We start from the raw sequence: 15,275 nt of genomic DNA on the forward strand, positions 1-15,275 counted from the left end.
GATTGCAGATATGGATGGAGACCTTGATGTTATTCTTCAGAGCTTCTTTAGCCTTTCCTTCTGCTTACTTGCTTGTCCCTTAGCCTTCTCCTTTGACCCCTTTATATTGGTGTGGGGTGGAGTAATCTTCAAGAAAACCCTAGTGGATCATTGGGCTTGAGGCTTATGGACCGACCCATTTGATAGAAGACCAATTGACGGGCTAGCCCAATAATATATTGGACCTTTATCTAAATCAATTTAATTGGATTTAAATAACAAACTCAATTATACCAGTCCATGTTACTTAATTGGACCAATATATATTTAATTTGTGGTAAAATCCAAATTTCTTATGGATTTAAATTTGACAAAATTTTAATTGTCTACAAAGAGCTTACCACTCCACCACAATCTTGGGTTATAGAATCATCGTCGATCTCATTTGGGTTCTATTATTAATGAGGGATCTACATGGTCACTTATGGGTGCTCAAACACCTATTATCTTTGATCAGATTTAGTAAATTTATATAGGTAATTATTAAAATATTCCGATAAATATTGAGTGAGCACTCACTACTAAACTTCTTTTTTCTCTTCGTTCAGAATTTTTATGATCGAGCATCCATGACTTTAAAATCTTAGATCCGCAACTGTCTATTATCCCGCAGCAAAGCTAGAAATAGAAGAGAACTCAATTGGATCGCTTCATCCAAAAATTATATGGTACAAATAAGATAAAAATAATTAATCTTTTTGCTATATATATAAATTATTGAACCCGTAATATAAAGGATTCTCAATATCAGATTTGCACTTTTCCAAATCCCACTATTAATACGCGACTACTGATTAATAGGCTCTTATTATGTTAAAAAAGTATATATATTTCCATCACTATTGCACAACTACTAATTAGTCAGCTTTTTATGTTAAAAATATTAATTATTGCACTATCCCATTCTGAAACCAAAAAATTAAAAAATTAAAAAAAATGCAGATACAAAACGTAGTATATTAATATCAGGAGTTCAGGACGCCAACACCACACCTATTTAAGGTCGGTTAGAGTTGGCAATAATAATTCTCTCTCAGTCTCTATTTTTTCTCTCTCTCTATTTATCTCTCGAGTGGGTTTATGAGTTTTAAATTTTAATATTTTAAGTTTATTAAGTAGGATTTTTAACACAAATATAAGTTTTGGGAAGAACTATAACTTCGCCTCAGCATCAAACCCATGCTTAATTCCAGGTTTTGCTCCTTCGCCACCTTTCTTTTATTTTTATAATATTAATTCTATTGTCAATGCCTCTGTGTTAAATTTTTCTATTTAATTACTCTCCTTCTACCTTTGATTTTCTTTTGGTTTTTTTTTTTTTTTTGTGTTGGTTGATTGTGTGAATTATATGAAATTACGACGAATTCTGATGCATTAGACTTATCTTTTTGCTGTAATTAAGAAGTTTTTATGAATGAGATTGCAGTGCTGACTTATTTCTGAATTAAAAAGAATGGATTTCGTTCTCTCTTAATTACTCATTTATTATTTATTTCATGTTTGTGATTTTCTTAAGTATTAATTCAGTGATGTATCAGTCTTCTCTAGCAATGGTTAGAGGAGTCTTAAGGATATGCATGAAAAAGAAGCATATATAATAGGCACCTAATATAAGTTTAAGTTTCAGGTACAGACAATATAGAAGTATTTACTCAATCAAATTTTAGATTACTTATGAAGCAATTATGCAAATCTTTATGATAAATATTAGTAATAAATAACCTAATTAAAAATAAGAATTAAATGCTATCACATATCAAAATTCATTCAAAAATAAAAAATAATAAATTTTTACAGTATCAATGTATATAACTTAGTCCTACTTAGCTTTACCGTCTGTTTGGCCAAGCTTCTTTTTGGAACAAAAGTGCAAATATTCCAAAATTAAGGTGTTTGCCCAAGTTTTAAAAAATGTGATCTCGAGTAAAAGTAGAAGCAATTTTTGAGAAGCAAAAAAAAAGTAAGCGCTTCTGAGAAAAAATACACTTAGAAACACTTTTTAAAAGATTGGTCAAACACTAATTGTTGTTCAAAAGTTTCTTTTAAATTAATTAGTCAAACACAAACTGCTTCTTAACAAAAGTATTTATTTTAAAAGCACTTTTGAAAAAACTATTTTTCGAAGAAAAAAAAAGAAGTTGATTTTAAAAGCTTGGCCAAATAGGCTATTATAAAGTTACTTGAAATAGCTTTAATTGAGTCTTTTTTTTTTCCTAATGACTGCTCTTGCACATGAAAATCATGAGTTGTCAATATACGTACTAATTATGTTTGTTTTTTAATGTCTTCTTTGAGATTGACTTAGTATGCCGCACATGAAGAAGATTAATTTTAGTATAATAGAAATACTAAATTAATGACATCTTGCTATAAAAATGTTATGTTCGAGTTAAGTTCACTTTGTTTTGTTGTAATTAATCACATAACTTCCGGAAAAGGCAAGAATCTTTTATGATCTTGAATCTTGCTGTCAAAGTTTCATTACCATTAATTTCATTTCTTCTACAATTTTTCCCTTCTTTTGGGTGGTCCTTTTTTTTTTTTTTTTTTTTTTGAGAAAAGTCAATAAAATTTGGGACACCATTACAACTGCTGGGTAACTCTGCCCACTAAAGTTCGAGTTTGAGAGAAGAAAAGATATCGAGTTCGACCTTATAATTTTCCAATCACTTCATTAACCATTAGGCTACGTCTAGCTAGCGAGATAAGTTATAGTGATAACTATCACGAAAGACTGGACTATTAGTTCGTGGAAACTTCTTAGCTTGTGTGATTGGCTTAGGAGCGGATGCTTACCGGTTATGGGTTCATCCGAACATATAACTTTCGATATGGAGTATAAAATATATTTAAAAACCTATTGAAATCTTAACAAATATTAGATCTGAACGCGTAAACTATATAATGAGTTTAATGCTGAAAATCTCAAAAATCAAACGCATAAAATTTAAATCTTGGATTTGCCGCGCTGAATTGGCTATGTAACTTTTTCTTGTTATTGTTGGTTAACTCCTTTGTTTTTGAAGAGGCTTGGCTTTAGTGCTCTGATTGAATTAATCTTCACTCTTTTAGTTTCTTGTTGTATTTGACAGCTAAGGCATGAATTAATTGGTATTAAGTAGGTTTATCTTTTGGTTTTTTGTGAAGTTAAAAAATGTATTTGAAATAGTATTTCCTAGTAATATTGTTCATTAACAAATCTTTAATTTTCTTAAAGTAAAAATTTAGAACCATATGCACATGCCCATGTGATATTTTGAGTTGGCAATAAAGCAAAACAACGTAGTACTAGAAAAAGAAAGTTGGACTAGACTCTAGTGCGTGACATAGACAAGTATGGTCTTTATATAATTGTGAGTTATAAGTATGGACCCTCACCTTCATTATTGGTTTCCAACTCATGTTATGACTTCTACTACTGTCGCTTCTCCAAAACAGCATCCAGTATAATTCATACCTAACTCATAAATGCGATCGAATTTATGAGTTCTGGATTCTAGACAATTAAGAAGATTACATATTTGGTCGCTCGGCCAAATGTATTTATATCAGCTAGTCAATATACATACATATGTGTGTGTGTTGGTTATTTTTTTGGATGGACGGCTATATAGTGTAAAAATCCCTTCTAGCTAAAAAAGACAGTTTATTGTGATAAATTTCTTAAAAAAAAATACAAGATTTTGGTAAAAATTATGTACATTTTTTGTACCCGTAGTTAGAATTCTAGCTCCGTCTCTACTCATATTTAAATAATGACTTCCATAGCAACTTGTGGAGGGGATAGGTAGAGGCGGAGCCAAGATTTGAACCTTATGGGTTTGGGATTGTAATCATTTTAAGTTATTGGGTTCTTAATTAATAAGTTGTACATATTCAATTAATTTCTTATGACAAATGCATGATTTGAACAAAAGCTATTGTGTTCGACCGAACCCACATCTCGCACTCTGCCTTCGCCCCTGGGGATAGGGGGGTTTGGAGTTGTTGTGTATAGATGCATGTACGTATATGAATGATAAATTAAAATATTTAAATTTTCTTTGGTCCATATAGGCGGATCTATGACGAGTTCTATGAATTCAACTGAATTTGTTTTCTTACTTGAACCAAGAAAAAATTAAAATGTACACATATAATAAGATCGTCGATCACACTCATTCTGAATTTGCTGTCTTTAAATTCTAGACGTATACTATTTTTCTTCTTTTTGAGATTTTGCCATTCCATATATGAACTCACTTTTTCTTTGTCTTTCTTGTTGCTGGCTATTTCAGGATGTTTTGAGACAATCTACTAGGGTTTACAAGTAGTATCAAATTGTGCAAAAAGGAGTTACAGCTCTTTTTAAGTACAATTAATTTTATTGAGATTTAATTAGAGAAAAGAATATCAAGAAGAAGAAGAAGAAGATGGGTTTTTGGACATTATTTGAGGTGGCATCGATGCCAATATTGCAAGTACTCCTCATAAGTATTTTAGGTGCTTTAATGGCCACTGATTACCTCAAGCTTCTTCACTCTGATGCCCGAAGGTCCCTTAATAAAGTAAGAATTTTCTTTATTTTCTGAGTATTAATTTTATTTAATACTATTATTTATGATATATGGACATGCATTGGTTCTTTTATTTTTTTTTTTTGGTTTCCCACCCGGTGTCTGGTACCCGCATTGGAGTCCGACTATATCCGGATCCGCGCCGGGTAGGGCCCCATTCGGAGGGGTAGCGCTCCCTACCAAGGATTTTTCCATACCCAGGGCTTGAACTCGAGACCTCTGGTTAAGGGAGGAGCAGTCTCATCCACTGCACCACATCCTTTGGTGGTCATTGGTTCTAATTTATTCACTCTTGTGTTTGTATTTCGAGAGTTAAACGAGTTTTTCTTTAACCACGATTTTTTTCATATGCTTTTTAAACGAATTTTTCTTTAAAGATTCTATTATCAAATTTATGGTAAAAATTATGAAGTTGGTCTCTTGAAATCCGAACTATGACACATAACTTGAGACATAGACGGAGTACCTAATTTACGATATCGTCTATTTTTTAATTTTATATATTTATATATGTCTTTTTGTAGATCGTGTTCGTGGTATTTACGCCTTCTTTAATGTTTGCAAGTTTGGCAAAGACTGTCACATTGGACGACATCATCTCATGGTACGTACTAGCAAATATGAACTTTTAATTCAGTATTAATTAATATTATTCCTTTGTGGAAAAGCGTCCATAGAAAATGTAGGGAACTTCTTTAGAGAATATGGATAGTGAGAATCCATACATTTTTTTAATCATATTGACATTAAAAAAATTGCAACTTATAGTTATTGAATATCTAAATTTTAATTTTTATATACTAATTGAACTAATGCAATTTAGCTTCAAAGTTTAGTCAAATTGACTATGATAAACGAAATATGTCATCTAATCTAAATTAAAATAAAGGGAGTAACCAATTCAAACTTGCTTGAGATTAATGCATGCGGAAGGTAGCCCAATTGGTGATCATGTTTAAGACTAGTCAAAAAGCAAGGTTTGAGATTAATGCTCTAAACTTCTTAATTAATTATTGTGTGTCAGGTGGTTTATGCCCATTAATATAGGGCTAACTTTTCTAGTTGGAGGAATTCTTGGGTGGTTAGTTGTGAAAATACTGAAGCCAGAGCTACATTTAGAAGGACTCATTATTGCTACATGCTCAGCAGGTATACACAATTATCATTTTGTTAGAAACTTTTTTTATTACATCTATATTACCAAAAGTAATTGTCAAGTTATTGCCATGTGATTACGAATTTGAGCAATGGAATTAGCCACTGATGCTTGCATCAGAGTAGGCTTTATACATCACACCCCCTTGGGGTGCAGTCTTTCTCCGGAACCTGCATGATCTCGAGATGCTTTGTGCATCGGATTGCGCCTTATATATTTTACGAGTTTCTTATCTAATAATTTATTCTCTTTAAACAGGTAATTTGGGGAACCTTCTTTTGATAGTAATTCCAGCAATTTGCAAGGAGAAAGGTAGCCCATTTGGTGATCATGGAATTTGTGCCTCTGTTGGTCTGTCATATGCCTCTTTCTCCATGGCAGTAAGTTCTTATAGAGGTTTAGAGACAATTTCTTTTCTTGGATTGTTAATTTTACTAATGATCACTTTATTTTTCTCATTTTCTAACAATAAAGTCATAAAAACCATTTTTTTTTTTTATCACGTTAAAGTGACTTAACTTCGGATGGGGAGTCTTGGAGCAACGGTAAAGTTGTCTCCGTGTGACCTATAGGTCACGAGTTCGAGCCGTGGGAGTAGCTACCAATGCTTGCATTAGAGTAGGCTGTCTATATCATACCCTTGGGGTTAGGGCTGTGCATGGATCGGATCGGATCGGATTTAGCACATTTCGGATTCGGATTTCGGATTCGGATTCTAGAAAATGCCATCCGAATTATATCGGATCGGGTTGGGCTAATATGTATATTTTCGTTGTAAAAGAGGGAATACATTAAGAAAAATTCATGTTTATGCAATTATGAGTGTACAATGGTGCCAATATAACTAAATCTAGCAATTGTAAAGGTAATAACTTGGAGGAAGATGTAAAGGAAGTACTGACTATCCGAAATTAAAGTATAGTATTCATACATCGCCTATTAATTTCGGATTTCGGATCAGATCGGATTAAAATATACCAATCCGAATCCGATTCGAAATCCGAAATTTTAATAAACACAATCCGAAATCCGAAATTGAATGGATCGGTAAGGATTTCGAATATCCGATCCGAATGAACAGCCCTACTTGGGGTGCCGTTCTTCATCGGGCCCTGCATATGAACGCATGATGCTTTGTGCATCGGGCTGCCATTTTATTAAAGTGATTGAACTTCTCCACTATAAAAGTAAAGTATTTTTTGTTACATTAATTAATGTAACTAATTATGCTACATGTATTGGCCAGTTATTTTAATGTGATAAAAAAGATCTCTGTGGCTTTAATATTATAGAGGGTAATATTTGTTTACTTTAATGCGATAAGAAATAATTTTGTGATTTTACCATTATAGTAGTAAAGCTCAATGGATATTTCCTTGTATATATTCACTGCATCAAATTTAGACCAAAATCCATGAATTTATGGTCTAAAAATTAAATTCTAATTATTCTAACAATTAATTTTCTTGATTTACAGGTTGGTGGTTTCTACATTTGGACCTACACATACCATTTAATAAGAAGCTCATCTGTGAAATTTAAAGCACTTAAAGCAGCTGAGGAAGATGCTTTGAAGAAACCAAATAACGATTTAGATGCAAATGAGAAATCTCATCTTCTTGAAGATGATGTTGCTGTTAGCATTACACCAACAAATTCAACTGCATATGACCCAGAAAATCAAACTGTAAAGTTCCCTTTTTTATTTTATTTAATTTTACAACTTTAAAATACCTAAACTTTATCCACTATAACAGTAAAGTCGTTAAGCTTTACCAACAACTATAACAGTAAGGTCACAAAACTACTTTTTGTTACGTTAAAGCAATTGAATCCTCTGGGAAGATTGAATCCTTTAAGTGCAAATTAAAAATCAACTCAAGAAAGCGAAGGGGAATGGGGATAGGCTCGGAAAAGGCATTTCCCCTTAGACGACTAATATGATCCCTTGCTTATTATAACAATAGATTCACTAAATTTTAACCTCTTCAACGATAAAACCTATCCATCAAGGTGATTTTACTAGTAAAATATTGTGACTTTACTGTTATAATATGTAGAGTTAAACTATAATGTGACAAAAAATTATTTATATACTGTTATAGTGGGTGAAATTCAGTTACTTTTATGTAGCAAAATAATTTTGTGATTCTATTGTCATAGTGATTAAAGTTCAGAACATGAGCGATGGAGCAACTGTAAAGTTGCTTCTGTGTGACCTATAGGTCACGAGTTCGAGCTGTGGAAGCAGTCACAAATGCTTGTAGTAGGATAGGGTGATCCCTTGGGGTCCGGACCTTACTCGGACCCTGCGTGAACACGAGATACCTTGTGTACCGTCTGTCCTTTTTTAGTGATTAAAATTAAGTAATCGTAATGAAATTAAAAGAAATAGGCATATTTCTGATTTATCAATCAATGTAACTTGCAGAAAACATGTGAAAAAGCAGACATGGAACCAAAGAAAGAGGAAGTAACATCATGGAGTAAATTTTTGCACAAAATTGTGGAGGAGCTATTGGCACCTCCAACAGTTGCAGCAGTAAGTTCTGTTTTTTTTTGTTATACTTAATGTTTTTAATTTTCACTTGGAGTTTTCTGACAAAGATAAATAACACTCTTTTCATTTCCTATCTTGGTAAAAATCCAGATTATAGGACTTATATTTGGTTCAGTAACATGGTTGAAAAACCTGATTATTGGTAGTGCTGCTCCCCTTAGAGTTATCCAAGACTCAGTCAAATTACTTGGGTATGTTTCGATCTCCATTCTTTTATTCAAGTTGATAAAATCAAATAATTTTACTCTGGCCATATTGTGATGAAGAATTAACCTAAATAGCCGTCCACCACTAAAAATAACCGAAAAATCTATAATATATGTGTAATTCATATGTAATATATGTATAACCAGGTATAATCAGTGTATAACTTATGTATACCGGCTAAAAAAATAAATAGTAAATTGGGCCGGCTATTTGTGCAAAATCCCTAATGTGATTTACATTTTAAATAAGATTAATAGTTACTAATATTCAAACTCTTGCTTCATTAAATTCTTGTTTTATGTGAGATTGACATCTCACCTTCCTCTCAATGCAGGGATGGGACCATTCCATGTATTACTCTTATACTAGGAGGAAACCTCACCCAAGGTAAGACTGATGTCATTTCTTGTCCTGATGCTTAACTGAAAGTAAGGATATTTTTAGCTAGCAATTTTTATGAGGTAGTCATATCGTAGGAAATCTCTTAGGAGTATAGAATTTGTATAATTCTAAGAGTTTAACTTGTATACATTGACCACGCAAGCATAAAGCATTTTTACAGATTATTTTAACATGTTCTATTAAGTAACATGTCTAACCATTTATGGATGGCTATACATTACTCTTTTAGGTGATTTAACGGTATAAAAGATCCATCACACTGTCAGTGGATAGAAGTTAAAGTTCGTTAGTGTTTTAACTTGCATACACTAGGGGTGGCAATTTGAGATCCATTTGACCCTCCCAACCCGCCCAATATTGGGTCGGTCATTGACCCGCCCATTTATTGAACTCAATCCATCTTGACCCACCACATTTTAGCCCATCTAACGTTGGGCTGATTTTTAGTCCAAATTGATCAAAACGTTGCTAAAATATCTTTAAAATAATTCTTTTTTGTTTGATATGTCATATATGACCATCACAAAAGAAAGAAAATTTTTATACATAAGTAAATAGTTCATAAGAAAGTAATAGACATTAACTAAAGCTTGATAAGAGTTGGATGAGTTAGGTTATGACCTGAACTTTAGTCCATCTTGAACCAGCCCATTTCAGGCCAAGTAACTTTTGGGCGGATCATTTGACCGACCCATTTATTGACTCAGCCTGTTTTGACCCGCCCAAAATCTGCCCAACCCGCCCATTTGACACCCCTAGTACATACTAACAATATAACTAATTCTTACATTACCGATGTATTTTAACATATTCTAACATGTCTTATTTCTATGTTATTAATCCAATCTTTTATGAACAATATGATAACATAAAAATATTTTACATTGTGTTGTCCTAGTTCTCAGATCTTTCTTTTGAGACATTGAAGTTAACTTTTGCATTGCCAACTTAACAGGATTAAGGAAGGCAAAAGTGAAACCAATGATCATAATATCAGTGGTGTGTGTACGGTATATATTCAGTCCTCTAGTAGGAATTCTAGTTCTTAAAGCAGCTGGAAAACTAGGGTTCCTTGCAGCAGATCCCCTTTACAAATTTGTGCTAATGATTCAATACACATTGCCACCCGCCATGAATATCGGTACACTTCCAAATGCTCTTAGTTCGTGTAATTTAACATGTTATAGCAAGTTATCTGTCTTATTTTTGAAGTAACTGTTGAGAACAAAGAACTGATATATTATGATTATGGCGATTTACTGGTGCAGGAACAATGACACAATTATTTGATGTAGCACAAGAAGAGTGTTCAGTCCTTTTCTTGTGGACTTATTTAGTTGCAGCATTTGCACTCACCATTTGGTCCACTGTATTTATGTGGTTGTTGTCCTAATCGTCACGAGAGGACAATAACTATAATTACGTCTCAATCCCAAACAAGTTGGTGTCAAACATGATTGTCACAAGACAAAGATGAAAATAGGTCCTTTTTGTCCCCCTCTACCCCCTAGCAAAAATGGGGTCCGTTGAAGTAAATCTCCATACACATCCTACTATGGGAAAAAATTTGCGAGATATATCCTATGGAATTAGGAACTAGAAATATGACCATCCGTATAGATATAATATATATACTAGTGTGTGTGACGATTATTTTGGTCTTTTTTCCTCCTTTTTTTATTGTTAGTAATTATCATGTCTAGCTTCAATTCTTTTCAAGTAATATATGTGTCTTCCTTCAGAGGGTGGTTGGAAATATTATATAGTTATTATATTTCATGGGATTGTCCTTTGAACATTTGCTTCCTGGCCAATATATAAATTATGTAGAAGATCGAAGAAGAAAATTGTTGAAAGAAAATTTAACAAAAATCATCAGACTTGGAATCAGCAGTTTAACCCAATAATTAATATGGGTCTGACAATACTACATCCACAAAACATGTGAAAATAGCATGAGCTAGTCAGTTTTCGGACCGGTAGTTAAAAAATAGTCAGCGTTAGTAAAGTCATTGAAAAATAGCCTCTATTTTGCTGCACCACGGAAAGTTCCAGCATTATATACTGGAGATTGGTGCACCTGTATATGAACTTCAAGCATATTATGCTGGAACTCCAGCACACGGAAAGTTCCAGCATAATATACTAGAAATTGGAGCACCTGTGTATAAACTTCCATCATATTATGCTGGAACTCCAGTATATTATGCTGGAAGTTCACATGTAGAAAATTCGAACTTCAATACATTATGGTTGAATATTTTTCGAATTTTGAATAGTGTTTTCGTTCAGATTTATCTTTACATGAAAAGTGACTAAATTTCGATTACTTTTGAAACTGTGGCTATTTTTCAATTACCACTTCTAAATTTGACTATTTTTGAATTACACCCGCAAAACATTATACTACTGCTTGACAGCAAGGCCCCCTTTTCAAATAGACTGAGAAATAAAAACATCTATATATGTTAACTCTAGCAGGAATTAGTTACCACTTCAACCTCAGTGATTCTCTCAAACATCTTGAAGGAGAAAGAAGGAATTGCAATATGATGAATATATATGATCTTGCCTCAGGATGCAATAAAGGATCATGTACCGGTTTTCTGACAGTATTTTTTTACCAGTATGTACATGCATGCATTAGTTGTGATTTGTTTGAACCTTGTTTATACACTAATAACTGAACATGTCCAAGAAACTAGTGAGCGTTTAATGGGCGGGTTGGACTGATTTGGGCCGGTCAAAATGTGTTGAGTCAATAAATGGGACTTGGGCTGAGATGAGTTGGGTCAAAATGGGCTAAAGTTTGGGTCATAACCCAACCTGCCAACTCTTACCAAGCTTTAATTAATATATGTTGTTTTCTTATGAATTATATAATTACTAAATAAGACTTTTTTCTTAATCAAACAAAAAAAAATTATTTCTAAGATATTTTTGGCAAAGTTACTCATGGATCAATTTGCGCTAAAAGTTAGTCCAACTTTAAATGAGTTGAAATCGGTTGGGTCAAGATCGGCCGAATTTAATAAATGCCGGTCAATAACCATCTCAACCTTGGATGGGTTGGGCGGGTCATTTGGGCTTGGGCCATATTTGACAGCCCTACATGAAGGAAATTCGGAATGGCATGACAATTAATTCCATCAATTGGCATAAAAAAGCCTACATTTTAGTATTTGGCATATGGTAGAGCAATTCAACATAAAACTCAAGATATTTCATCGAATCATGGAATGAAGAGATTCTACTTGTCTCCTGAACTAAATTCTTGGAGAAAAAAAATTTCTTCTTGATCCCGCTTACTAGATTAAACAAAGTATTATAGTAAGAATAGATACCTTGGATACAGGTAAACTTCTCAAAGGATTCTCTATCATCTCTTCTTTTTTTGTTTCGTTTAATTGGCTTGTGACTCCGTAATCTCAAATAGAAGAGCTTATGTCAATGTTTCCCACATGCTCCACATCTCATGACAATCGCAACCGCTTCAGCTAAGGTTCAACTATCATCCTAAAAATAAGTTTCATCAAAATTATTTTCTTTTAAAAAAGCAAAAAATATTTAAATCCATCTCTCCCTCTTCTCTCATGGCAACTATCTTCCTAGAAATTAGGTTCCATTTCCCTCATAGTATCCGAAAAATATCCCAAATTTTTGTAAATTATTTCTCTCTCTCTCTCTCTCTCTCTCTCTCTCTCTCTCTCTATATATATATATATATATATATATATATATATATATATATATATATATATATATATAACATAATAATGATTATATTATTTGTATATCACCGTGTATAACATAATAATAATGTTTATATCAAAAAATACATCAAAATTTTATTTTTCTTCTCTGCATGACACATTTCAAATTGAAAACTCAAGTTTCAGGACGACTCCACCTGTGTACACCCCATTGTATCCTGTGTATATTCCCAGGTACATCAGTGATATTTCATCTATATCATGTGTATCTGTGTATATACATGAGAATCTTTGTTATATATACAATGTGATATATATAGATGTCCATAAAAACCTGTGTATGATATACACGATATACAACATGATATACACATGTGCAATTGGATTTTTAGGTATGACTTTTTACCTGAAACAAGTCTAAATTAATTCTAATCTTGCTCAAATTTTGTATACAGCCTCATCTAGGTGTTTTCAACAAATTTCAATCATATCCACTCGTTCAATCCAATAATAAATAAGAGAGAAGAAAAGCAAAGTTGAACTCTATTTTTTCCTATTTTTCTCTTAGTTTTTGCTTCTGATTTTCTTTGATGTGAGATCAACCTTAGCTTTTTATCCCGCTGATTTTTGTGCATAATTTGCAATAATTTTCGCTAAACCATGAGAGAGAAAGAGGAGATATAGAAGAAGAAATATAAGGAAAAAAAGAGAGAGAAAAATAAAAAAGATACGTAGAGAGGGGGTTATAGAGAAAGAGAATAAATAGGAAGTAAGTTTTTTGAGATTTGGCTATAAAATGCCAATATTTTTGGGACTGCCTTTGCCAACATAATTTAAGGTCAATAATATGCTCAATTTCTCTTATATGTTGATACCCGATGTCAATTTCCCCTACAAGGAACAAATGCTCTATATTCCTGGACAATTGGTACATTTTTCATCTTTTCTCTTTTTTCAATAAAATTGTCTTGTGGTGGGGGGTGGGGGGTGCCTGCGGCGGGGGGAAGGGGGTGAACCGTCTAATCTCATACAAAGGTTAGTTGAAACTTTGGAAGGTACAGGCTGAGGCCTGAGGATATGCGTAGAGAAGGCAATTGGGGCAGGGCGGGGCGGAGCGGAGCAGGGCAAGCAAGCTTCAGGGCAGGACAAAAAATTAGAAAAAGGTTAAACGGGGCAGGGCAGGCAAGCTTTGACCCACTAAGATTTTGACCCGCCCTTCCCTGCCCCGTTTAACTTTTTTTAACTTTTTGTCCTGCCCTGTTCTGCCCCGTTTGGATTTTCTTTCAATTTTTTTTCTTTATGTTTTATTTATTTAAAATTGACACGTCAGTAAAAGTATTTATTGACATGAAATATTTATTTGTATCAATTGAATAAATATGATTTTTATCAATATATTATAGTATCTATATTATATTAAAAGGAGAGTAGTGAAGCATGTGGTTAAGCCAAGTGGCAAGCTTAAAAGAAGCCACTTGGCAATTTTAAGACAACATTAAAAATTTGAATTATAAATGAAAATATAATTAATGGAAGTATTTTAATAAATCTTATACTCAATCTAAATAAATCTTAGACAAATCTAATCTATATATCTACATTTATATTTATATTTATATATATATTTGTAGCTATATCTATATTTGTATCTATATTGATCCACCAATAGATTCTTTTTCTATATTAGCTAGAAATATGGAGGTAAAAAATTAACTAAAAATTATAATAGAAAAAATATAAAAATATATAAGACTTAGATTGAGATAACCTGTAACTATTTATACTTTGGTGTAAGTTAAAATCTATATTATATTAAAAGGAGAGTAGTGAAGCATCTATATCTATATTATATTAAAAGGAGAGTAGTGAAGCATGTGGTTAAGCCAAGTGGCAAGCTTAAAAGAAGCCACTTGGCAATTTTAAGACAACATTAAAAATTTGAATTATAAATGGAAACATAATTAATGGAAGTAGTTTAATAAATCTTATACTCAATCTAAATAAATCTTAGACAAATCTAATCTATATATCTACATTTAAATTTATATTTATATGTATATTTGTAGCTATATCTATATTTGTATCTATATTGATCCACCAATAGATTCTTTTTCTATATTAGCTAGAAATATGGAGGTAAAAAATTAACTAAAAATTATAATAGAAAAAATATAAAAATATATAAGACTTAGATTGAGATAACCTGCAACTATTTATACTTTGGTGTAAGTTAAAATTAAATTAAAAGTTACTTAAGATATTAAAGATTTATTAAGTTTAAAAATTAAATAAATTCAAGCGGCTAAATAAGATCTTACATAAAGTATATAAATTATTTACAAGGTAAGAAAAACTTAAATAAATAGTAAAAAATATTCTAATTACAAGAATAATAATGTCATATTAATATTGATAAATCGGGCAAACGAATATTATATACGTAAATATTACAACAACATTCAGATATAATGGGTTCAAGCAAATAAGAAAATATTTTTTTGTGATTAATATTTGAATTGAATGCAATTAGTTTAAGTTTGAAAGCATAACATAATTTTTTGAAAATGCAATCAAATTTAGAAAATAGAATAATAAAACTCATTTGAATTTGATAAAGTTTTTAAATTTTTATCTATATTATA

At 32.0% G+C, this 15,275-nt stretch overlaps 1 protein-coding gene across 1 annotated transcript; it reads left to right on the forward strand.

Moving 5' to 3' along the window:
* Positions 1,049-10,716, forward strand: LOC109232133 (protein PIN-LIKES 5-like). The gene is made up of 11 exons (XM_019397801.1): positions 1,049-1,232; positions 4,317-4,586; positions 5,120-5,199; positions 5,620-5,744; positions 6,010-6,131; positions 7,229-7,438; positions 8,183-8,293; positions 8,402-8,502; positions 8,853-8,905; positions 9,876-10,061; positions 10,189-10,716. The coding sequence occupies exons 2-11, from the start codon at positions 4,452-4,454 to the stop codon at positions 10,311-10,313; spliced, it is 1,248 nt and encodes a 415-aa protein (XP_019253346.1). The 5' UTR covers positions 1,049-1,232; positions 4,317-4,451; the 3' UTR covers positions 10,314-10,716.

Source organism: Nicotiana attenuata, chromosome 9 (genome assembly GCF_001879085.1).
Source record: "Nicotiana attenuata strain UT chromosome 9, NIATTr2, whole genome shotgun sequence".
NCBI classification, from domain to species: Eukaryota; Viridiplantae; Streptophyta; class Magnoliopsida; order Solanales; family Solanaceae; genus Nicotiana; species Nicotiana attenuata.